The 27,659-nt window shown below is 30.8% G+C and overlaps 1 protein-coding gene across 2 annotated transcripts in view; it reads right to left on the reverse strand.

Annotated features, from left to right (window-relative positions):
• Positions 1–919: 919 nt before the first annotated feature.
• LOC107440538 (F-box/LRR-repeat protein 7) overlaps positions 920–27,659 on the reverse strand; it is a 108,556-nt gene continuing 81,816 nt past the window's right edge. For both annotated transcript variants that reach the window (XM_016053495.3, XM_071184131.1), the window contains one exon: positions 920–3,343. In XM_016053495.3, the coding sequence (XP_015908981.1) occupies positions 2,616–3,343 (728 nt within the window). In that variant the 3' untranslated portion in view covers positions 920–2,615. The remainder of the gene's footprint in view (positions 3,344–27,659) is intronic.

Raw genomic sequence — 27,659 nt, forward strand, 5'->3', positions numbered from 1 at the left:
TGACAGTAATATTTAATGTTCCTTCAAACATTGAAAAGTCCTACGTAAAATTTTGATAAAATTGCGGCCCGCCATTTGATTTTTGTTTTTAATTGTATCCCCCGGCCTCATGTAAGTTGGAAACCCCTGGTCTAGAAAATGTTCTATATGTTTGTTATTGACTCCTACCTACTTTTTTGTCTCCTTTGTTCCCTTTAATATTTAGTTACTAATAAGTGATAATAAATTAACCTTACTAATAAATGATGAAAAACAGAGTTTAAAAATCATGTTAAGGCTCTCTGTATCCATCACTTCTCATCTTAAGAGGAACTTATGTGCTGGGCGCTATAAAAATTTTAATAATGTGATATATTGCCACAAAAGAGCAATATATCTTAAATATCGTGATTTTTAAAGATTATCATGCTAATTTTCCAATTTACTTTGGTTTTAGGTGGGACAATGTTCTCGTTTTAAATAAAAAAATTTCTACACTTATAATATCAGATTCGATAATTATCGTTAATATTCGAGCCATAATTGTATTCTATATTTCTCGCTGTTAATATCAGCAATATTATTGTAATTGATTGTCTCAGTTATCGATATTTCTCACGACTTTGCGATATTACGTTAATGTTACAATTGCGATGTTATCGTTGACGATAATTATCATACGTTTAATATTTATCAGAAGATTAGATGTTCGCAATATATTTTTAAATATCGTCATCGCCATGATTCAAAACATATCGATATATCACGATATTTTTCCAATTTAGCTAATATACATATTTTTCTTAGAGTGGTCAATGTTTTTGTGACATAAATGAAATCCATCAACATTGACGATAATTCTCGTTATCAATAATACTAGCAACATTTTCCTATTCGATTTTTATGATTGTGTATAACTTTTGGCACATTTGACATTTACTCTGAAACATATTGCAATTTATTGAGAAAATGATTTTTAAAATATTGCGTTAGGAATGTTGAGAAATATCAGTATTTTATCAACATTTTTCCAGTTTAGTAATTTACAGTATTTTTATCCAAGCTGCGTCTATCGAGTAGCTCAATAGAGTATTTTACCATAGTTAAATCCAATTTTTTTTTAAATATTTTAATAATGCATATTTATGTACAAAAAATATACAAATGTCATTCAGCGCAATGCTAAACGAATGAAACAAATTAATACACAGTTTCTTTCCACAACTTGTACATATTACTAATTATGTTAATAAATACAAAGCCTTCTTTCCCAGGAGCGGAATCACAACTCTATGTATCACACATTAAAATAAACCACTTTTTACTGTTTTTCCTTGATGGTAAAATACCTGTAAAGAAACTTTGTTTCTTTTAAAATTTGTATCAGAACTTGTTTTTACATTTTACGCAATTTACAAAAGATTGCTCTACAATTTATAGCCAGAAAAATGCAGGTCATAACTGTTCCAAGACAGCAAACAAAATAATAAAAGAAAAGCTGGAAAACTATTCAAACGTGACCCAAAAATTGACCGAAGACTAGGAAAAAACAATTGAAAAAAAAAAGGTTATATAAAAACATATGATGTAGCTGTGTTATTAGGGAACTAATTTTTTTCTCACTAAGTTTTAAAATTAGTAATAAAGTTAATTACCAGATGACGCTGACAACTAAAAAAAAAAAAACTATAAGCACTGTTTTTGATATAAACACCTATTTGCAGTAAGAGCGTGATATCATTTGAGCATAAAAATTAACACATGTCCAAGCAAATATTTCAATTGGAATAGTATGACTTACAACCGGAAGTCTCAAGCATGAAAAGTGATAACCCACATCTTATAAAAATTTTACTTCCTTCGTAGATAATTTTATTCAACACGAACTTTTTTTCTGTTCAATTAGTACAAGTCTCAGTCAAGAGAGGAGGATAGCATGTTAATGGTTAACTTTCACAAAAAGTCTGATATCTGCAGTATTTATGATAAAAAAATCTTAGTATTTAAACTACTCAAATCTGGGTTATAATTTTCTTATAACGAGGAATTACAGAAGATCAAGATTGCAAATTACTCTTCAGCTCATCCTCGAAGAAGTTTCTAAAACCATCACTGTGCAACTCTTGTGTGACGTAAATAAAGTACTACTACTATCAAATTTGATAAGCGAAAATTTTAGCGTTTGCTTTTTTTTTAAAAAAAACAAGGCTTGATTTTTTTAAAATTTTTAAATAAACTGCAATTTAAAGAATAATATTTAAAAGTTATGTGTTCAGATTAGATTACGAAAGCTTTTGCACAATTTTTCAAACTCTCCTGCATGACCTAGACAGAACCTTGATCACTATACTTTCTTCGACAACTAATTATTTTCCCACAATAATTTGTAAATTGTGTAAAATTTAAAGGCAAATTTCTTAGAAAAAGTATGAATGAACAGACCAATTCTCTGAACAGAGTAAAAAGAGTTTCAAAGACTGGTGGTGTTGGAATAATGCAACACACATGAAAAAAAAAATGCGTCGTATCATTCTAACAGCTTCCGTTTCTGATCAGAGAATTAACTCGGTGAAGTTTCCTGATGCTTATGGAAAATGGCTTCGATTCTGATGAAAATCGATTAAGGAAAAACAGGATTAATTGAAACCGGGATTCGTATGCTCGATGATACATCGCTTGCAGAATTTTCTAACCGTCCTATAGCCGTCCAGCGTTATAGGGCAGTCCTGTATGTTTAATTGCTGCAGTCCCCTGCAAAAGTAAGCAATGATTTTAACACCTTCGTCAGTAATCATTTCGCAAGACTTTAAGCTTAATTTCCTGAGATTAGGACAATGATGAGAAATGACTTTGAGACCTCTGTCCGTGACGTCACATTTTCCGATGTCCAGAGCTCTCAATTTTGAACAACTTCTTGCAATCACCTCCAGTGCGTCATCTGACACTGCCTCGCAACCCCTCACGTTGAGGTATCTGAGTTTGTAGCAATGCCGAGCAATTTGCTTCACCCCGGCATCGGAAATTCGATCACATTTGGCGACGCTCAAGTAACGCATGTTTGGCCCCAGTTTTGCTAATTCATACAGTCCGAAGTCCGTGAGTAGAACACAGTCACTCACACTAAGTTCTCTCAAAAGTACACAGTAATTGGCAACAGTTTTTAACCCTTCATCCGTGATGTGCTCACACCTTCTTAAGTACAGGTGGGTCAGTTGGGAGTAGTTTCGAACGATTCGTTCTAATCCTGGATCGTCCAGTCTGTGGCAGTCCGTGAGGTCCAAGTAACGTAAACGAAAAGAACAAGTGGTCAGTGCACTAGGATCCAGCGAAGACCGAGACTGTATCGTCGTTACAGCACTGCAACCTGAAATAAAAAAGTAACTTTAATAAATACCAATTATTAGAATATACAAATTAGTAATAACACAGATCATAAATCAATCTCGCACATAAATGAGCCATTAAGACTATTTGGCTTCTACCACTTTAAATAAAACAAAAGAGGTAAGAGTTATATCATCTTTTGCGAAACTCAATATTAATCACAAATCTTATTAGAAGAAACATGGAATTACAGTAACATCTCTTGTAAGGAATTCGAACTTTTAGAAGTCTGAACGTTGTGACAATTGTCTTATTTTTCCCACACGGCTCAGTTTAGTAGTTCGAAGATTGTGGCATCTTTTCTTATTTTTACCTTACTGCGTAGTTTATGTTCGCTCCTTCGGACTACTAAACTGGTCCGTGCGAAGGCTTTTTCTCTTTTAGGAGGTGTTGGTTATACCCTCTTAGCGGAACTCGATAACCATGCATTGATATCAACAATAATCACAAATTAATCGCCATAAATATGATTTTAAGAAATCACAAATTTTGTTAGAAGAAACACAAATTATCAACCGATCTGGCAAGGTAGAATATGTGACCTGTGCTCTGTCCGAATACACCACGTAAACTAATTGGCTTCTACCTCATCAAATGGAACGAAAAAGGTAAGGATTTCTTGGCATCACTCAATAATCAAATGGAGTTTTTAATTATTCAGTTAAAATTGTGTAAAAATTTAAAAGCGTTCTTTAACAAAATGGGAAATATTCCGTTTCTGGCACAAGCTGACAAAATTTTAAGAACCCTCTTCCTCTCCTTCAAGCGCGACAACATTTATAAACGTTCCTATAATAAAATAATTACAACTTACACAAGGGACTAGGCCCTTGTAACTTGTAATTATAGCTGCCGCTCACCAACTCAAAAGATTGCTTCGGGGCCGTGATAGCTCAGGGGATAGAGCACTCACCTTCCAATGAGGTGAACCGGGTTCGAATCCCTGCGAAGGCTGGTCGATACGAATTTCGCATCCGGCTTGCACTGACCACAGTGCTGACGTAAAATATCCTCAGTGGTGGAATGACGCTAACATTCTACGGATTAGAGCCCCCTTGCCGTCAGGCTAGCCGTGGGAGGTTTTTGTGGCTTCCCTCTCCATGTAACGCAAATGCGGGTTAGTTCCATCAAAAAGTTCTCCACAAGAGCAATTTTCTCCCAATGCTTGATCCAGGAGTTCCCTTGTGTTCTAGATTAGGTTCAAAATTACGAAGTTGAACATTTTAGTAGTCGTAAACCCAAAATTGGGTAGGCTGTTCAACGACGGTTGTAAAATATAATATAAAATGATTTGCTTCGTAATAATTGTTGATTCTCAGCATAAAGCAATTTGAATTATTCACTTAAAACATATTACTTGAAAGAATTCTATTTGCTGAGACTTGTGCCCCTACTTCCCACGTCCAAAATTCATTTCTTTAAATTAAATGTTTATTTTGAAACAAATTTGATTGGTAAATGCAATGAAAAAATTGTATGATACTATTAAGATCGATTAGTGATCATTATAATTTAATTTAGTAATAATTCTTCTTAAAAATAACATTTAAAATTAAAGATATATTATTACTAGTGGGCTGCGCCTGCTGGTCGCTAACGCTCGCCAACCACCGAAAATTGTTACGCAATCTAATATGGTTTGCTTCGCAAACCAAGTTCGCTTCGCTCGCTACTAACTAAGGTACATTGCAAATGCGCAAAATTCTAAGAATTCAAAACAATCAATCAAATCCATATAAAAACATGTTTTTTTTTAAAAAAAACTACCTTCTTTTTCTTTTATAGTCCACATTCTTATCATATTTACAGAGCATGTCCATGATTAAACATTGACTCCATTTNTTGCCACCGGCGGAAAAGAAATACAGCCAAAATTTGAGAGCCACGTAAGAGAATTATATGTATTATTATTATATAACAAATATGGTAAGCTCACAACTATAATTTAAATATTTTCGCTTACCTAACAGAATGATGTATGCAAAAATACAAATCTGCGTGCATCACATTGTCATGAAGCTAATCATTAGGTTCATTTTAAAGATCACTTAACGAATCTCTTTAAGGGCAATTTTACAATTGCATAACAATTTAACTAATAATAGCGTATTAATGTAATTAATAACAACATATGAATGTAATCCACCCCAAATAATAACAATTGTAAAACGGTTAATAAGTTTAGACACCGATTCGAATAAGTTTATCTTAAAATGTAGTGATAAGTACTAATAATAAATGTAATGATAGCAGAGTAAAACAAGATAAATAAATATTACAGGTAAATAAGTTAATTTAAATTTGAGATGCAAAAATGTTTTAAACGAAAACAATATCTTTGTGACTTTTAATTTTATGATGACAACCGAAAAAATATGAAAATGGGGGGAAAATCCACTTTACCTATTTCTCAGAATATTTCAGAACATTTCAAAGCATTTTATAGGGAAAATGACCTGGTATTGATTTTCGAAAGCCATTTAACTTTTAGAGAAAGCAGTAAAATCCCATTCCCTTTTTTGTTTGCATTTCAAACGAAAAACTCAGACAAAATTAACGGATTTTATCAGTAGCAATTAAACCTAAGAACGCGTGTGGTGATACAGGTTTAAAATTATTTTTATAATAAATACAACTATAATTTTGTACATAGTTTTTTTTTTTAGTTGAAAATGTATGTAACATAATAGTGTAACACTGGATAATGTTTCGCTCTATTCTATCTTTCCATGCAGATTTCATGCATGGTTAAGATTTATAAAATAAACAGTAGATACCAGTTTAGAAGATAAAGGTTGCTATTTTTATCATGTCTAGTTCTTAAGAATTCAAAACCTGTTTTGTATTTCAAAAGGTGATTTTCTATTTAACTAATTTCCCATATAACGAACTTATTATCGGGATTTAGCGACTTTGTTAAATAGAAGTCCAACTGCACTCCGTTCACCTTTTTCTTGACTTAAAATGTTGCGAACTGTCAGTTATGCCTTCATATGAAGACGCCAACAAAAAATATCAATGTTCACAAAAGCATTAAGTTTTTTTTAAAAAAATCATTCAACTTAGACTTACTCGAAAATATCAGTTATCTCAACCAAAAAAACCACAGATTTAATCCATTTACATATGTATAATTTCATTAAAATTCTTAAGTTAATTGGATGATGCGTTCGTTGCACCATTTTATCAATCTTGAACGTGCTACAATTTTGAATTTAAACATTTCTTCACAATTAATTTTACACATTAAAATTCATGTAATGTTTTTTTTATTTTTTTTTATTTTATTTTACTTTTCTTCTTCTAATTGGCAGGGGGGAAAATTATCAAATATATTCCAATCACTTCTAAAACTAGTTTTATCTACTGCTCTTTTCAGTTTCCAAGCATAATTTAAAAATTAACTTTTATTCTCTAAGATTTTTTTACTCTGTATACACTTGAAATTATGTAAAGTTATGGATAGAAAATTTAATGAAGGTTAATTCTAGTGAATTTGAGTAAATTAGTTAAAAAGTTTATCCGTTGGCAATGAGAAATCAAGATTATGATTTGCCATTATTTCTTATCCAAAAACTCCCATTTGGTTTAGTTTAAAATTTCCAAACAATAATTTAAACTGTTCGCTTCATAATGCTCGCATTGTTGTCTTTTTTATTTACTGTTTAATAAGAGGCTTCCTATAGTAACTTGTTGACTGTTTGTTGGCAAAAGCACTAGGATCATTCTTACACTTCAAAAATATTTAGAGATAGTCACTTAGCCTCTTCATTTACTGAGATTTCCGAAATTTTGAGATTTAATTTTTATGGTAAAATTATATAATGTTGCACAATTTAATAAAACTGGAAAAAATATTTTCCGGAGAAATTTTATATTTTTCAAAAATATCACTTAGCACTTTCTTCTATTGAGATTTTAGTCCCGCAGTGGACTGATCGTTAAGACACGGTTCCCAGCAGATCACCGAAGTCAAGCATCACTGGTTGCGGTCAGTGTGCGGGTGGGTGACCACTTGGATCAGTCTGCGTAGGGACCGAGGGTGTGCGGTATTGGTCCTCGTTAAACTGTGCTACCGTAAAGTGCTCGACTTCGCGCGCAGGTCGTCGGGCTACCGAAGCGGGGGTGCCATCCCCTCCGCAGAGGATCAAAATTGTGATGGCATGTCTTCGGATCATCCTCCGGGATGTTTCCCAGACCGTCGCCAATAGCCCATTGTGCAGCTCAAGTGCGACGTAAATGAGCAATCACAACAATCTATTGAGATTTTAAATTGTAAAGAAAAGTGCTAGAATAAGATAACATTATGAATTACAGTAATGGCGTTTGAATTCAGAATAGAAAATATGGTGAATCGAATTTGGCGTTGTTATATTTCAGCATAATTTGTAAAGTATTATTTTAAAAAATGGAATTAGTGCAAAATGTCAGAACGAAGAAAAACCAAAGTGTTATGAAAACTAAAACAGCCTGTGATCTAATATTTTAATATGTAAAAAGTTACTTCAGCACAGAGGTCATAAAAATTTGCAAAAATTGAGAATTCTTTATTGATTTTGATCGCTCTATCTAAGTGACAAAATCTCACTAAATAGGCGATTTTTAAAAAAAGTTAAATAAACCTTTAGAAACAAAAGTTATTTGTCGATTCTGGTACGTCCCTTCTACACACACATATATATATATATTTATAAATCCGACATTCTGGATTGCGTCTATCTAAGTTTAAAAGTGTTCAATATTTTCTAATCTACTTGTTTATTTCTTTTGCCTGATTACAATAATCCTGCACGGCAGTAGGCCAATTAAAAATGTGTGAGCAATGATTTAATCAAACTGAATTTGCTTAGATTTATTTGCTTAGATTTATTTGCTTAGACTTCGAATTCCAACGATGGCTGGTTGATACGAATTCTGCCACCGGCTCGCATCGACCATAGTGCTAACATAAAATAGAATCCCCTTGACGTCGGGCTAACCATGGAAGATTTCCGAGGTTTTTATCTTCAAGTAACGCAAATGTGGGCTCGTCCCTTTAAAAAATCCTCCTCGAAGGCTAGTTTGTCCCAATTTTTAATTCAGAAGTTCTTTGTCTTTTGGGTTTGGCTCAAAATTACAAGGTTACGGAGTTTTATACATAATAAAAAGAAATTGGGAACTGTCTGAAATAAACCATACTTAATTAAGGAATGACTGATATACTTTGTAATTAGCCTTCAGATATATGGGTTCACTGCATTAATCCTAACAAGCAAGCTTCGAAAAAAACCCGGGTTATTAAGAAATAACCCAGCCCATGTAGGTATTTTCAGGTTTTTCTTATGAAAAAGAATTTTGCAAGTAGATAAGTAGATTTTGTCGGGTTTTTACATGAAAAGGCCCAATTTTGTTCAGAGATAAGTAGTTTCTTTTTTTTTTTTCAAATGCATAATAATGCATTTGCTATTATTACAAAAAAAAGCGTTTGCTAAATATAAAAATAAGATAGAATATAAACTAAAAAGAATATTGCTTGGTTATGAGCAAAATAATTAATAAACGAATGGTTAGAAGAATAACTATTTCAGGCATTTTTCTGCCTTCAATAAACATATGATGAACTGCATAATGATGAAGTTACTGAAATGATTGTTTATAAAATGTAAAGCAAAATAAGTTATGCGATTATCTTTAAATTATATATAAACACATAATTTGCTTTAAAGTTATTGAATGGAATTTCCAAAAATATTGTAGAGATTCATGAAATAAAAAGCACATATTCACGGTAGGCTCATTTTTATGTTTCATTATATGAATTATTTGTGTTTTAAAATTTACAAAAATTATCAACTTTTATCTTTATTTATTACTTTTTGTCTTTAAAATGTATGGAAAAGGTAATAATTTCTTAATGTTTGTTTTCTAAGCATTACAAGTATATAATTTAAAATTTTAATGAAAACACATAAATTCTTTTAAAACATAATAATTATGTACGAAACATATATTACAAATATGTACAATATGCACTCACACTTCATTTTAGGTTCGTAATATAACATAATCATTTTTTTTTTTTGGTACTAAACAAATTTTTCACCACATGCAATTTAAGCAAATAAAAATAAGATTTTGCTACTCATTAAAAATGTACAACTCGAACTCAAGAGTCATGACAATTTCAATAAACCAAAAAATTTAAACTATTTAACTAATTTCTCAACGGCAGAATTTTTTTGAGCTATCTGCGACAAAACTATCTAGCACTTATATCTTCAATATATTAATAATCTTCAATACACTAACATCTGCACGATACTTTTAATCATAACAAACAAATATGTTACTGATTTAAAAAAACAGCGCTGAGATTACGAAAAAATAATAGAATTTTTTCTTTTAATTGAACATGCAATAATTTTTTATTCTAATATTATGAGTGATATTCTCTCATTTTGTTGTGTAGAAAAATGCGAAAATAATCAATTAAAAATCATGAAATCCGTTGCCGAAAAAAAGATCGACCACGAAATCACGCGAATCGGACTCCTCAAAAAGGAATTACTCAAATGCGTGTTTCGTTTCGAGATTAGGTTGTTGTTATAAATAATACTCACTTCTGCCTAGCTTATTAGTATGATGGTGAGAGTAGACATTTGGTGAGAATGCTCTCTCTGATTATTTCAGTTTCCGTTTTTAAAAGCGCTATATGTTGAACCACCTCAGATAGATTTGGCATGTGACATTTTTAGCTGCAATCATTGGTCGATCTAGCGTTGCAATTCGGGGAGTTGTAATGAGGCTTTTTTTTTGTCGCCGTGTAAGAGAAATATATATATAGATTGCATTAAAAAATGTCCGATTTAAAAACTGTGCAGAAATCAAATAGCGACAACTGCCAAAATATCGATAGAATCATTATCTTAAAAAGTACATACTCATAAGCACGATTCGAATTTTCCTATTGTTTTAAATATATCGGGATGTTTAAAAGCCACGTGGAAATCAAGATCAATAACTGCCTAAAATTCAATTGTAATATTACATGGATTTACGATACTATCGGCGTAAATCTAGCTCATCAAAAAGTAATTACCTAAATACAAGATACAAATAATACGTGTAAATTTCTGTAGAAAAGTAAACTAATATTTTTTACTTTTCAAAAGAAAAATCTTTCTGCAAGAGTAAAAAAACCTGAAAGGTTTACAATTCAAGTAAATTATACGATAGGTGTAATATGTATGCATTACAGAGGAAACGTGATCAGCCCGTGCTCGACATAGGCTCAGACTCGTTTACTGGAAAAAGGTTTTTGAGTTCGGACTCATGTGGAAAAAAAATGTTCATAATTTTTAAACTACTTTTAAACAAACTTTTGCTTCAGTTTTTAAGTATAAAAAATGTAAAATTTATAAGGAATAAAAATTACAGCTATCTGCCATTTCTGTTCCACGTGTTTGTTTTTTCAGACATCAAAGACTGACTGGCGAGACAGTAAAATGTGGCCTTTATTCGAGTATATCTCAGGGTTGGGCTGTAAATAATCCAATGTATTCCTGGCTCGGGAAAAAATTCCTCGGGTTCCGGTGGGCTCCGTCTTCGAAGTCACTTTTAATACAATATGTTACGTTTGTTTTATACGTAAGTAATAAATAATAATTTTACAGTATTTTTTTTAATCATGTACTTTTTTTTTTTTTCTTTATTTAGTTCATTTATATTAAATTTTTTTCTCAAAACTCAGATTGCTGAAATATATTTCGCATAAAAAGTTACAAAGTAAAATTTATTAAACAATAAGTTGATAATTGCTACGAATATTGAACGGAAATGATAAAATGCGAAAAAACTCACTTGGTGGGGTGCAATGTTTTTTTCTTTTTTTTTTCAAGTGAGCTCAACCGAAAAAAACACGCTGGTCGTCAGTGCCCATCTTGGCGAACCCTGGTAACAATGCTGGAGAAAATATTTGTTGGAAAACATGTTAGGGTTGATCAGAAAATTCCTTAGGAAGGCAAGAACATGCTAGAAACTTATCTAATTAGCCTGGTGCATTGAAAAATAGCAGCGGCTTTTTGCAAAAATCCAATATGCCGAACGAATTGCAAAATGACAGAAGCTGTTCGCAAAGACCCCGTATAATCCAATTAGCCTAATGCAGTGCAAAATGCCGGTTACTGTTTGCGAAGACAAAGATTATCTAATTAGTCTACGACCTAAACGAAGATGTCACTGTCGTAATATCACACGAAAAGGAAGGAAATAATATCCATTTCGGCGACTTTGTCACACTTCGGTGTTCTGAATGGCGTAGTAATAAAACGAGCAGAAGTGCCCTCGTCTTGTAAAAATGACCAAGTACATATAAAATTATCACATCAACATTTCCTAGACAAAACTTTACGAAATTTCGTAAGCCATCGCTCAAGCAAAGTGGCTCCATAAATTCCAAAGAAGACATAAAGAAGTCATAGCTGGGAGGTGAACCTGACAGCTTATACCTTGTCAAAGAATTTTTTAATAACCTATAGAGAGGGGTGGGGGGATAGAGAGAGAATGTGAGACAAGGTAGAACCAATGGCATTGACAGTAATTGATTAAGGGTCTGGTGATTCCAAAAGAACTTTTAATCGATGCTAGAACAACCAGATGAAGCCTCCATAATTCACTGTAACTTTATCTAGCTGGAATCTTACTAATGGCTACGGCCGCACCCATGGACCCTTTCTTCTTTTTAGAAAATTCGAACACGCCTCGGGAATTTTTTTAGAAAACTGTGGAAGAAATTATGGCCACAATCATATGCCCCGCGGTTATCAGATCTGAGCGATGCCATTTTCATAACAGGATTTGCTGGTAGAAAGGAACAGCTGAGATCGAGCATCCAGAATTTTAGGCAGCTTATTTTCGAAGTTGAAGCAAATTCATACTTTATTTTCACGTAAATTTTGTACAATGAGCAATAACAATGCGCATTGTACTATTACTGAGGAGCAAAAAACAATTCGCAAACAAAACTATACCGGAATTAATGAAAAAAATAACAAATAATGATTAAGGGTCATCAATATGAAAATGAGATCTAAATCGGTTCGTATTAAAATGAAGAGCTTATGGCTTGGTATATAAGACAAGTAATTCAAAATAAATAAATAAAATTCAATGCATTTTTGAATCTAGACAGTACAACTGTTTCGAGGAACTGCAAAAACTTAAGAAAAAGGCAACGCTATAGAAATCCATGGAATAACTAGCGAGAAAAGCAAAATGATACAACATCAATAAACCAATTAAATTGACCGTTTCTTCCGGTTAAGAAAGAAATTTATTTTTTCAATCCCTCTTTTGTAATTTGTTAGATTTCGATGATAGCGTTTTTGTTTCTTCTTATTTTACATATCTATTAGTTACTTTAAATGTACTGTATACTAAATATTTAAAGAGAACACCGTAATAACTTATGATATAATAATGAAATTTTCACCTACCACAATGATGTCAATCTCAGTAATTCAACGAACTAACCTTGAACGCGATAAAATATTTTAAGTAACTAAAGTCAGACACAAAAACGCACTTTTTCACAATGACATTTTTTTTTCCAAACAGATTTGGATTCATGACCTGTAGAATGGAGGAAAAAAAAGTCGCATGAATGTGTTCCTAATAGTTAATAGGAAAGGCAGCCTTAAAAGTTTCTCTCAGTAACAATTAAGATAGAGCGAATAGTAATGAAAACAGAAACATTGTCATACATAATAATACATATTCAATAGATATGAACAACAAGTATAATTATTACAAAAATTATACGAGCAGAATTAATATCCAATGTGCTCAAAGTAAAAGTAATTATCAAAAAATAAGAATTTAGATGATAAACATACACCGAAAAGCCATTATATTATGACCATCCTCCATCTATAACAATGGGCTCACCCAGGTTTTCATGGTTTCTCCCCCAGGAACAATGTTTTCATGGGGCACATTAGAACCCATAATCCTCATAGAACAATCCCCGACGTCTGCAAGCTACTTGAACATAGTTACAGACCAGGTTCACCCATTCATGGCAACAGTTTTTCCTGCGGGGGATGGTGTTTACCAACAGGATAATGCACCATGTCATAAGGGTCGAATCGTCATGGATTGGTTCGAGGAACATTCCAGTGACTTTCAAGTCATGTCTTGGCCCCCAAATTCACCTGACCTTAATCCAATAGAGCATTTGTGGTCCTACTTGGAAAACCAAATTCGTGCAGCCACGCTACCCCCTCGCAATGTGAGGGAATTGCAGGACCAGTTGGTGAGCGCTTGGTACCAAATACCTCAGACTACCTATCAGCACCTTGTGGAATCAATGCCACGGCAGGTGCTAGCACTTTTGAGGGCTAAAAGTGGTCCTACATGTTATTAGCAGGGTGGTCATTATGTAATGGCTCTTCGGTGTATATCTATCACTTTGTTCACAGTTAAAACTCAGAAGTAGTGAAAAGCAACTGAAGCCTGCATTCAATAATTCCATAATGCATATTCAATAGATAAAAACTTCCAGTATAATTGTTAATAAATTTAAAAATTAGGATTCATTTCCAATAAATGATTGCAAGCTTCCGGTAAAAACAATTATAAAAGTCTACAAAAAAGAATCATAAGAACATATCTAACACTTTTACACTGTATTAGATATTCAATGAACACAAACTACTACTGAAATTAATATTATATTATTAGAAAAGAAATATTAACCAGAAAAAATGTGTATGTTTCCAGGAAAAAAATAATCATCAGAATCTAAAAACTTAAATGATAAGCATATACCTAACACTTCCTCACATTTACAATTAGTAAATAGTGAAGAGTAACAGAAGTTGTTAATTTGAAACATTGTGTTACAAATCCAATAAACAAAAACCACTAGTATAATTAATATTATATAAACAGAGTAAAATTAATATCCGGCTAAATTTTGCACGCCACTTCTAAGAATGATTAACAGAATCTAAGAAATTAAATTATAAGCATATACCTAACAGTCTCTCACAATTGCAATTCAGAGATTGGGGAGAGCAGGCAAAGTCGTTAATTTTTAGCATTGTGTTACATGTTCAATAAACATGAATTATCAGTACAGTTAATATCAGAAGATAATTAATATTATATAAGCAGAGTAGAATTAATATCCGGCTAAATTTTGCAAGCTACTTCTAAGAATGATTAATAGAATCTAAGAAATTAAATTATAAGCATATACCTAACAGTCTCTCACAATTGAAATTCAGAGATTGGGGAGAGCAGGCAAAGTCGTTAATTTTTAGCATTGTGTTTACATGTTCAATAAACATGAATTATCAGTACAGTTAATATTATAATATCAGAAGATTATTAATATTATATAAGCAGAGTAGAACTAATATCCGGCTAAATTTTGCACGCTACTTCTAAAAATGATCAACAGAATCTAAGAAATTAAATTCTAAGCATATACCTAACAGTCTCTCACAATTGCAATTCAGAGATTGGGGAGAGCAGGCAAAGTCGTTAATTTTTAGCATTGTGTTTACATTTTCCATAAACAAGAATTACTAGTACAGTTAACATTATAATATCAGAATATAATTAATAACCATTTTAAATTTTCATGTTCTTGGTAAGAATAATTATCAGAATATAAAAAATTTAAATGATAAGCATATATCTAAGAATTTCTGACAATTACAATTCAAAGATATTGGACAGCAATAGAAACGTTAATTTGTAACATTGTGTTACATGACCAATAAACAAGAATTACTAGTATAATTATTATTGTATTATCAGAATAGAATTAATATACAGTTTAAATTTTCGTTCTCCTGATAAGAATAATTATCAGAATCTAAGAAATTAAATGTAAGCCTAACACTTTCTGACAATCACGATTAAGAGATATTGGAGAGCAATAGAAATCGTTAATTTGTAACAATGTGTTACATGCCCAATAAACAAAAATTAGGAGTATGATTATTATTGTATTATGAGTATAGAATTAATATCCAGTTCAAATTTTCGTTCTATCAATACGAATAATTGTCAGAATCTAAGAAATTATGTGATAAGCATATATCTAACACTTTCTCAGAGACAGTGGAGAGCAATAGAAATCGTTAATTTGTAACAATGTGTTACATGTCCAATAAACAAAAATTAGGAGTATGATTATTATTGTATTATGAGTATAGAATTAATATCCAGTTCAAATTTTCGTTCTCTCAATACGAATAATTGTCAGAATCTAAGAAATTAAGTGATAAGCATTTATCTAACACTTTCTCAGAGACAGTGGAGAGCAATAGAAATCGTTAATTTGTAACAATGTGTTACATGTCCAATAAACAAAAATTAGGAGTATGATTATTATTGTATTATGAGTATAGAATTAATATCCAGTTCAAATTTTCGTTCTCTCAATACGAATAATTGTCAGAATCTAAGAAATTATGTGATAAGCCTATATCTAACACTTTCTCAGAGACAGTGGAGAGCAATAGAAATCGTTAATTTGTAACATAGTGTTACATGTTAAACGAACAAGAACTACGATGTAATTAATATTATACTTTCCCCATACAAAAATTGAACGCTATAGTTAAGAAAAATTATCAGAAATGATTACAAGCCTCTACCCTACCCCAACACTTTCTTTCTCACAATTACAATTCAAAGAACGACGACTGAGACAGAAGCCGGTAGTCTGCAACAATGTAATACATTATATTTAATCGACAAAAATTACTCGGAAATTCAAACCAACATCAATAATTCATTTTGAGAAGCTGTAAGGGAATACAAGATACAAAATCTTTCAGAAACTTTGCGAAGAAAAAGAAAGAAAAAAAGCAACACATCGTATTGGAAACATAAACAACAGAAACAGCGAATCTCAAATAACATGTCATTACGATATTTTTGGCGATCACTGTTGATCAATGAGTTGGAGTACAACAAGTCTCTTCTCATTTTCGCCGTTCCATCATTTTTTAATTGTCCATCTGTCCGCAGTTTGTCGCCATTTTCTGCGATTGGCGAAACGGAATGACATGAATGCGACATATTCGCATTGTTGATGAGATGGTATCGTGACAGAAGTTATAAAAAACCGCTTAAAACTTACATGCCTGGGAGGCTATAACATTTGCCTTTTGTGCAACTGTCATTCGCCAATTGAAATTGAATGAAGCGTTGGCGATAACTGGACAGAACCACGCGATTTTGATAGAAGGAGAAAAAATGGTGACAGAAAACTGTCAAGTAACTGTATATTAGAGGGGAAATTATTCAGGTGTAAGTAGTAGCTAAAGCGGTGTAAGTAAATATAAGAAAATCTTTGAAGTAGAAAAAAAATAGCATGCAATAAAAAATATAACGCTTCTGTGTAAAGTGCCTTGTGTAAGTTTTTTAATAACGAGTTAGTTTTTTTTCTAACATTTTTGAACAAAATGTTTAAAAATGAGTTTTCGAAATAAACATTAATCTTTGAAAAATCGTCATTTGCTTTAATTAATAAAATAAAACTAATATTTTAAAATTATATTTTTAAAGCAGAATAAGAAGAAAAAAAATATTTTTGTCAGATCTAAAAAATGGTTCGGATTTTCGGTGATGATAGACGTTAATTACAATAGCAATTTACCTAACGTTTTCAGTTATAAATCTGATAAAAGTAAAATTATTTTCTTTCCTTTTAGTTTACTGAAAAAGAGTAGCTTTTAAAATTTAAATAATTTTATTTCATCATTAACATTTTTTTAAATATCCTCCTGTTTTTTTTTTTTTTTAATTATCGAAGATTTCGATTTCAGACTATGTAACGATAAATTTCATTGCGGTGATCAGTAAATAGTAGAAATTTATATTCCAATCCAGAACAGAGCTCTAGAAAGGTATGAGCTTTATAGCAAATCGAAAGAGGTCGTTTGTCATGGGTTGATATTGGAATTTTGATTGACGATAAGTTCGATTTGACTGTAAAAAAGAGACGAATTCTCCTTGAATCTGTCAAAAAATAAAACTTACATGGTCTTTGGGAAATTTTAACATTCTAATAAGTCAGAAAGTAGCCCATAATATTTGAATGGACCAATTAACCAATAAGCCAATAAACAAATTACAAACCTCTCTTATGCTTACTTACTGAAGACACAACACCCCTTATTTTTTGATTTAACTTTAAAACTTATTTCGGTAATCCGTTTTTTAAATTTCGAACTTGAATTTAAATAAAATATTGAACTGTGCATAAAACAAATTTCAAGCTTTAATTTAGATTATAATACTTCAAAACTCCTAGAATAATTTGTTTTTTCCAACTTGTTCTTTTCACTATTTTAACTTTTATTTCAAGTTTCTCCACGTGTAAATTTTATTACATATTTTTGTATTTTTAAAGAAAAATTAAAAAGTGATAGAAAGAGAATGTTAGTGCTTTACATAAGCATTTCTCATATCCCTGATTCCTCTTCTCAGCAAGAATCACAACTTTCTTTTTTGATGAATACATAATATTTGAACGACCCCTAAGCTCTAAATCATAATATAACCAGCAGAAATTACTAAGCATTATCGAAATGAAAATGTTCTTCAGTTTGTTTACATGAACAGTTTGCTTTTAAATTCACATATCTGTCCACTTTTTTCCCCGTAATTTTTTGCCATGGGAGGAAAAAAAATTCATTGTAATATGTAGATTTCTATTTTACGATATGATCGATGTGTATAATGTATGTGATAATTTACATATATATTATTGTTTCATGGATTGTTGATCGTAAAAAAACTAAGCGTAGATTTTGCTAAGGGATAAAATTCGTAGTAAGACTTCCGGGTGATCTTTATGCCTAAGCTAGGAAAAATGCACCATCCAATATTATTAAACAGAATTATTCATAATTCCCTCTGCCTGTAAACGCCATTTTTTTTACAACAACTGGCTTCAGGGGTACATGTTACTGCCATCTACCGACAACTGCTTAAATTAAAACTTGAATACTTTAGGAATAATTTCATATGTTCTTTTTTGCCATTTTTCGTCTTCGTTTTTTTTATTATAACGCTTCGAAACCCCGGAGGGAATTATGAATAAGCCTGTGCTTGTATTTTTTTCAATATATCGCGTTTTTTCAATCTAACTTCCTACGAAACAAACAAACAAAAAAAAAGGAATTCAGAAGACTCCGCAAGCTTACTATGACGCTACACAAAAAATAACAAACTGTTCCATTTTACACAAATGTAGACAAATAAGGAATAATACTTAAAACATGGCCACACTTACACTTCTTTTATGCTGTGATATTAATTTTGTTTAAATTTTTTTAGGCTCACGAATTGTTAGAATTTATAAGTTACAGAAACCTCTCATGAATGGTAAAAAATTACGCTTTAAATTTTAAACACAAATCACAATGAAGTTTCCTAGAATATTTAGCCTCTTCACACGTCGCCTCATTAGCATAACATAAGCGGAGGGATACACCGGAAGTTTCCTAAATTTCTTCCGGTGTTTGGAAGCTTGTTATTGTTTACATTCAATCAACCATCCATATAATAGGATAGATACTAAAAAAGGATAGAAAACGTGTGCGCCGTTGAAAAAAGTGCACCACTGAAAATTTAGTTCGAAAAAATTTATAAGATCGGTGATAAAAACAGGTTAGAATTATAGGGGAAAATTACCGTCTCCGCCAGTTACAGGGCGACTAAATTTAATTAATGGTTACCAGTGGACACTTTTTCTGTCGAAATTCCATGCCATGAGTAATATATTTGTTTGTTTTTTTTAAATTGGAGGCTATGATCGCCAATACCCGAGATTTCTTCTCCTTCATTATTGTTTTTTTTTTCCTTCTTAAAAGTCGATAAAAAAAAGGTTATTTTGTTCATAAAATATACAGTTATTAAAATTTTATGTAAGCACGCAACGATATGATAGGATGTCTGGCTTTGAAAAATAAGTAAAATTTAAAGTTAGGAATGCTGAATCTGTATGCGACACAATAAATGAAAAAAAATAAATAAAAAGTAATTTTACTAGTTAACGATAACTCTCTATCATTTAACAGTTCTCACTGAAAACAGCCTTTTATCTGTTTACAATAAAAAATTCGCCGCCGACTTCGACGCTGCTATGGGTGTCCCAATTTGACGTTTACATTTTGATTTGCCGCGTAAAAACCATAAGACTTGGAAACTTGAAATTAGTGAAATAAGTCGAGAAATGTACAGGGAGTGCAATAAAATAAAATAAATTACCATTCGAGAACCGGTTCGAAAATTATTAACTGTTATAGTTGTAGGAAAAAACACTTTATGAGCCAGTCTACAAGTCGTAGAAATGCAGCTACAGAAATGCAGATACATTTGACCTGCTGAAGAGGCAATATTTGTGAATTATCTTTAAACAGAATTTTTTTTCTTCAAAATTCTAGTTTGTTTGAAATTTATTGCAATTAAAGTGCTCCTTTTTCTTCGTTTTGCGAATTTATTCTCACTTGTTTTGGTTTACGCTACATGCCATTTTTGAACAAACACTATTAGACATAGAAACTTAAAATTACGTGTAGTGAAATGTACAAGGATGTTTCAGGGAATAAAAAAAAATACGATTTGATTATTAGCTCGAAAGTTATTTAATTTTAAACTTGAGACAAAGAAAAAAAAATGTTGGCCGATTTACTGTTTATTAAAGGGCAACTACAGAGCTTGACGTGCTTTTAAAGCATTTTGAATTATAAACTTAATTAAAATTTTTATTCAGAATTTCAGTTTGTTCGAAAGTTGTGATAGTTTTAAGTTCTTTTTTGCAATTTTTTTCCTCTAAGTAATAATTATTTATTCATAGTTGCAAAAAAATTTATCTCTCTCGTGATTTTCATTTTCTAAACTCGACTTAATATAAAAAGCAACGAAAAGTGAATAGATAAAAAAAATAAGAGATAAATTAGATGTTGCCAGGTATAAATCTTAAACTATATATATATTGTTTACAAGTAAAACTACTACTCATTTATTACTTCTTATTGTGTCATAAATGCGGTATTCCTAAGTTAAAAATTTTTTTTGTTTTCAAATTAAGAAAATGTGCATATAAAAATTATAATAATTGTATATTTCATAAACAATATGATTTTTTTATCGACTTTTAAGAAAAAACTGTGATAAATAAGAAGCAGCGTCGGGGGTTGCAACAAGGGGGCGGAGCCTCTTCGCACTTATAAAAATATTGGTATAAATGCTAAAATTTTGCAACATCTTATATCTGTAAATTATTTTTTTCATTTATTCATAGCGTTTTTTTTTCTTGTTACTTTTTATATGAAGTCAAGGGCGAGTTTATAAAAGGCGAAAACCGTGACAGACAGCCTGGTTGGTAGGCCACTGGGCCCATGTCTAAGAGTTAATGGGCACGATTCCCACCGACCGAAGACTCCCCGTGTGGTAAATGGTGACTGATGCACGTTAAATCTGTCAAGTCACAAAGTCCTCCATGTTCCCTCTGTGGGTACTGGTCAAGGAGTTCCCTTGTCTTCTGGAATGGTTCAAAATTACAAGGCTACGGAGTTATACATTAGTAGTAGTGAACCCAATATTAGGTCGGATGTTCAACGACGGATATAAAATAATTTTCAAACAAATTACAATTCTGAAGAAGAAAAAAATTCTCATTCGTAAGTTCATAAATGAAAATGCTCTTTACAATGCGACAAAGTTCAACTTTGCAGTAGCATTCCTTCAGTTTCAAGCAGAATGGTTTACATGGTATTTTTTAACTTCAAATTTGATGATTGAAAAATTAATTAGAGAATGTCAGTTTCTTTATACCATCGTTTTTCTTGTAAATCGTTTTTCTTGTTCTCACCTTCGTATTACAACTCCAATTCAAAATATTATAATAACCAAAAAAGGCATTGTATTACCTTATAAAATGCGTGATATCTTTAAAAATAAACAACGGTGGCGAACGGAAAAATTATTAACCGTCCACAATTAGTTGACGTATGATATTATTGTTCACACGCGCCTAAAGANAAGTCTAATAGTTTTCGCCCGGCCTAATAAAAAGTGAAGTTAACCCCTTTTCTGTCGGATTTTTTTTTCCTTTTTTTTTCAAATTTCCGATCCATAAAAAGAATTTTTTTTATTGCTAAAATTAATATATATCAATCCTAAATTCGAAAATGCAAAATATTTTTGACAGCAAGCAGTTTTTTGCCTGAACTATTGATGGTGAAATATGAGATGTCCCGTAAACTGATCGCTTTCCCTGAAATGCACCCAAGTTTTATCTTTAAAAAAATACACTGTGATCGCCTATTGAGGGGTCTGTCCAGACATTTTGTGAAAGGTCCTGCTTTTGTAAAATTGTGAAAAAACTACTCATAATTTGTGAATATAAAATAAGCGTTAAGTCACATTCTTTCAACCAGGATCCCGCGTTTGTGAATTTTTGCAAATAGGGTCCTGTTATTGCAGAAATTGCTAAAAACCTTTTCTAGAAGTTTTTAAATTGTATATAGATCAGGGTTGGCAAGTTTTTGACACATGACGGTTTTTACCGGTTTATACCATGGTTTTTACCGTCATGACAAAAACCCCTCTGTCAAAAACGTCAAAAAGTGTCAAAAACCCATAGTTTTGGTAAAACTGCATTTTTATTTGAGTTTAACTGCTTATAATTTAAAATTAATTCATTTTTGGGCAATAAAATTAGATAAAAAGTTGTTAAAAGATGTTAAGAGCAGATTCTTGCATTTTCCCAACATAATTATATCAAAACATACTACTTGAAGTAAAATATTAGGATACTAAACAAAATTTTCAACATTTCCAAGCATCATTTTGTTTGGCATATAACATTATTGAAAAATGTCAAGTCATTCTTGACTTAGAGTTTGTTAGTAGTTACAAGTTTTGAAAGTTTTGTTTAGCTTATTTCTAATATTTAATAAATGCCAAATTTGAAATTCTTCTTTTTAGTTCTTGAATTTATTAATAGTTCCAAGCTTTTTTGTTTGTTTGTTTATTTCTAACAATTAAGAAGTGCAAAATTTTGAATCCTTTGCAAATCAAGCTATAATGATAAAAGTAAGTATCACTATTTTCAATAAGTATATTACAATATTTCTATATGAATGTATATCCTTCTATAAGAATACATGTATATAGTTGCAAAATCAATAGCAATCATTTACAACATTCATTTATAAAGGCAATTATGTGAAAATAATATATTGTCCGCTATATGCCATAAATTAAAGAAAACAGTAGGTTTTTGACGGTTTTTACCACTGTCATGTCAAAAACCAGTTTTTGACGGCAAAAACCCAACCCTGATATAGATACAAGATTCTGCTCAACAATTGTTGCTACTAAATTAGAGATGCAACATGCAAATATTTGGTATTTAACTTATGCTCAACGCAGAATATTCATTTTGGACGAATAATGGAAACAAAATCACTCACATTTTTAATAATTTCAATTGACATATTTTAAATAACATAACTTAGTCATGTATCACTTTTAATGTGTTACGCATTAAGTAAATTTAAACAATTCTTAAATTTAGAATATTTCATTTAAAAAATTGTCAGAAATTAATTTTTATTTACATAGTATTCTATTAATTAATTTCATGAATAAATATAAATTGATCAATTATTTACTTACAAAAAAATTATCATTTAATATCAATAAGAATGTGCACACGATGTTTGTAAAAGTAGAAATATTTTCTTCATTTGGAATTTAAACTTAGGAAAATTTGGAAAACTTAGTTCATTTCAAACCATCCTTTTTTTTTTCCTCCAGGAAGTGTTAATGCGATTAACAAAACAATAATGAAGAAGATAAACAAATTTGTGAAATGTTCGATTAAAATATAAATTATTTTACGAAGTCCGTTTTTATGAAAAGATATTTTGTGAAGGATCCGTTAACGAACCCAAATTTCTTCTAAACAGACCCCTGCTTTAAGGTGCTTAAGATAAATATCTACATAATATAATAATTAAAAATAAGTAAAAAATATTTTTGGAAATAATTTTCTAACTTTGCCGTTAAAACAGCTTTACAATCAGTCTTGGGCATCAGAGCTTAAAAATCACATTTATCTCAAAAGCGAAATAATTAAACTACAGATGACATACAACGGTAACACTAAATAAAGCGAAATTACAAAAAGTACAAAATGAGTTTGATTTCAATTCAAGGGGGGAAATCTCACTGTGAAAAAAGTGAAGAACAACAACCGAACATATTTTTTTATCAGTTATTGGGAATTTAAAAATTAGTTTGAAGAGAAATAAATTTCCTTTTAATTTCAATAATTTTGATGTCTTGATTCAAAATATTTTAAGCACTTTATATTAGTTTGGCCGATATTGAATAGTAATGCGGTGAACACTAAGGTTTTATTTTCCAAAATAGATGGCAGCACTTAGATTTTTATTGCTCATTAATTGATGTTTTTAATTTCAGGAATTCCTTCACAGGTGTCAGCACTTGAATTTTTCTTTTACTGATTCGGAATATTTAATATTGTCACTTTTATTAACTGTAACTGTTACTTTGCTTGGATTTGTTTAAATTGTACTTTAAGGAGGCGTTCCATTCAATTGTTGATTTAAAATTTGTACATTTTAGGTGTCAATCAATTTTATAATGATCAAATTTATAATGATATCAATTTATCCTTTTCAAATTTATAATGATATTTATTTGTGGTAAAGTTTTTTTTCTTGTCTTTTCATTAAGGGGCCTCGGGGCACTGTTAGTTTTGGTTAACTCCACTAACAACAGCAAGGCTCCTATGCGTTTGCAGGCAGCGTGTCCCCTGATGAAGTACTGTTCTGCAAACACACATTTATATATTATATTTTATTTTTAATTATTAAGAATTTATGTCTTATATCTCGAACGTGGGACTAGTTACATCAACTCTTTGCAATATTCAGATATACAAAAATAATAGCGGGATTTAAAGAGATGTATAAGTAGCTCAAAATTCAATTTCAATGACGCAATTTTTTCGTCTTCTTCGCATGGCGTGCGACGCCGACCATACTTCTATAAAAATGCTGAGCGTATGAGATGCGACGCCGATAGAGAAGGGGTTAAGCAGGAAAAAAAGTGAGAACTAAATTTTGATGAACTCCTTGAAAATTTGAACCAGCGTAAAATTACATAAACATTCCGGGAATGATATGAAACGTGTAATAAATAATATGAAAATTGTAAAACACGAGTTTCTGAGAAAATGAGTGGCCATTAACAAATAAATTTTTAATATCTATTTTTTTATCTTTAGTTGCTTTGTTGCCGGTGTGTGTTGTTAATTTGCTCTATAGGTGATAGACCAATTTCTTGATAAATATTATGGAAGTTACTTAACAACAAAATGTGACCAACAGCACTTTATATTAAAACTATCTTTTTTTTTGAGTAATCAATTATTTTTTACACGGGAGAATACTTCATTGCATACCTGTATTTTCCGATACCACATCTGTGTCTCTATTTGCTCTCTGATTTGCAATTTAAATGTGAATTTAAAGATATTTCCATATAATCCATCACTGTTGTGATCTTAACTAATGGGGAATCATTTTATTCGAATTTGTTCCAAAAATTCTTCAAATTAAATTAATGCAGTAAAAGTCAAAACGTCAAACAATGGAGTGTATTTCGTTACGTTAGTGAGGGGAGGTGTAATAATTTTTAATGACAACAGGGTAGGGGGAGCTCAAAAGCGCCAAAAACATGCTTTCGTGATTTAATAAATAATCCCAAGAAACTGAAGCGGTAAGATATTATTGGATTATAAAACTTCCTAAGTTACAAAAATACGCATACACAACAGTCGACATGTTTCGAGAGCACAAGAATAGGCACCCATTTTCAAGACTTGCCAGACGTGAATGATGCGAGGTGGTAGCCTATTTTTGAGCACTTGAATACGATGGCAAAAAGTTACAGAAACAAAACTGAGCTTTAAACTGGGTAGATATGATAATTTAAAAGCAAACTGTTCGTGTAAACAAACTAACTGAATAATAGTTTCGTTTTGATTATGCTAAATAATTTCTGCTGGTTATATTATGATTTAGAGCGAAGGGGCCGTTCAGATAATACGTATTCATCTGAAAGGAAAGGGTAAGCGATTTTTTTATTTTTGCTGAGAAGGGAAAGGAGGCAGTGATTACGTAAGATGCTAGTAATCCCTTATTTTCAATGTTTTCTAAAAAAATTCAAAAAACAATTTTTTTTTCTCCATGAAAATTACGCGTGAAAAAAAATGAAATAAAAGTTAAAAGTAGTTAAAAGAACAAGTTGAAAAAATTTCTTCAAGGAATTTTGGAAATTTTATAATCTAAATTAAAACTTGAATTTTGTTTTATGTATAGTTCAATATTTTGCTTAAATTTAAGTCTGAAATTCTTAAGATTAGATTACNATTTAAAATTAATTCATTTTTGGGCAATAAAATTAGAAAAAAAGTTGTTAAAGATATTAAGAGCAGATTCTTGCATTTTCCCAACATGATTATATCAAATCATACTACTTGAAGTAAAATATTAGGATACTAAACAAAATTTTCAACATTTCCAAGTTGTCCATTTTGTTTGGCATATAACATTATTGAAGAATGTCAAGTCATTCTTGACTCAGAGCTTGTTAGTAGTTACAAGTTTTGAAAGTTTTGTTTAGCTCATTTCTAATATTTATCTCAAAAACATAAAAGCCAAATTTGAAATTCTTCTTTTTAGTTCTTGAATTTATTAATAGTTCCAAGCTTTTTTGTTTGTTTATTTATTTCTAACAATTAAGAAGTGCAAAATTTTGAATCCTTTGCAATTCAAGCTATAATGATAAAAGTAAGTATCATTATTTTCAATAAGTATATTACAATATTTCTATATGAATGTATATCCTTCTATAAGGATACATGTATATAGTTGCGAAATCAATAGCAATCATTTACAACATTCATTTATAAAGGCAATTATGTGAAAATAATATATTGTCCGCTATATGCCATAAATTAAAGAAAACAGTAGGTTTTTGACGGTTTTTACCGGTAAAAACACGGTTTTTACCACTGTCATGTCAAAAACCAGTTTTTGACGGCAAAAACCCAACCCTGACATAGATACAAAATTCTGCTCAACAATTGTTGCTACTAAATTAGAGATGCAACATGCAAATATTTGGTATTTAACTTATGCTCAACGCAGAATATTCATTTTGGACGAATAATGGAAACAAAATCACTCACATTTTTAATAATTTCAATTGACATATTTTAAATAACATAACTTAGTCATGTATCACTTTTAATGTGTTACGCATTAAGTAAATTTAAACAATTCTTAAATTTAGAATATTTCATTTAAAAAATTGTCAGAAATTAATTTTTATTTACATAGTATTCTATTAATTAATTTCATGAATAAATATAAATTGATAAATTATTTACTTACAAAAAAAATATTATTTAATATCAATAAGAATGTGCACACGATGTTTGTAAAAGTAGAGATATTTTCTTCATTTGGAATTTAAACTTAGGAAAATTTGGAAAACTTAGTTCATTTCAAACCATCCTTTTTTTTTTCCTCCAGGAAGTGTTAATGCGATTAACAAAACAATAATGAAGAAGATAAACAAATTTGTGAAATGTTCGATTAAAATATAAATTATTTTACGAAGTCCGTTTTTATAAAAAGATATTTTGTGAAGGGTCCGTTAACGGACCCAAATTTCTTCTAAACAGACCCCTGATTATGGAAGTTGCTTAACAACAAAATGTGACCAACTGCACTTTATATTAAAACTATCTTTTTTTTTTGAGTAATCAATTATTTTTTACACGGGAGAATACTTCATTAATGTTTAAAATTGCCAACCTGTATTTTCCGATACCACATCTGTGTCTCTATTTGCCCTCTGATTTGCAATTTAAATGTGAATTTAAAGATATTTCCATATAATCCATCACTGTTGTGAGCTTAAGTAATGGGGAATCATTTTATTCGAATTTGTTCCAAAAATTCTTCAAATTAAATTAATGCAGTAAAAGTCAAAACGTCAAACAATGGAGTGTATTTCGTTACGTTAGTGAGGGGAGGTGTAATAATTTTTAATGACAACAGGGTAGGGGGAGCTCAAAAGCGCCAAAAACATGCTTTCGTGATTTAATAAATAATCCCAAGAAACTGAAGCGGTAAGATATTATTGGATTATAAAACTTCCTAAGTTACAAAAATACGCAT

Source organism: Parasteatoda tepidariorum, chromosome 8, assembly GCF_043381705.1.
Source record: "Parasteatoda tepidariorum isolate YZ-2023 chromosome 8, CAS_Ptep_4.0, whole genome shotgun sequence".
Lineage (NCBI taxonomy): Eukaryota > Metazoa > Arthropoda > Arachnida > Araneae > Theridiidae > Parasteatoda > Parasteatoda tepidariorum.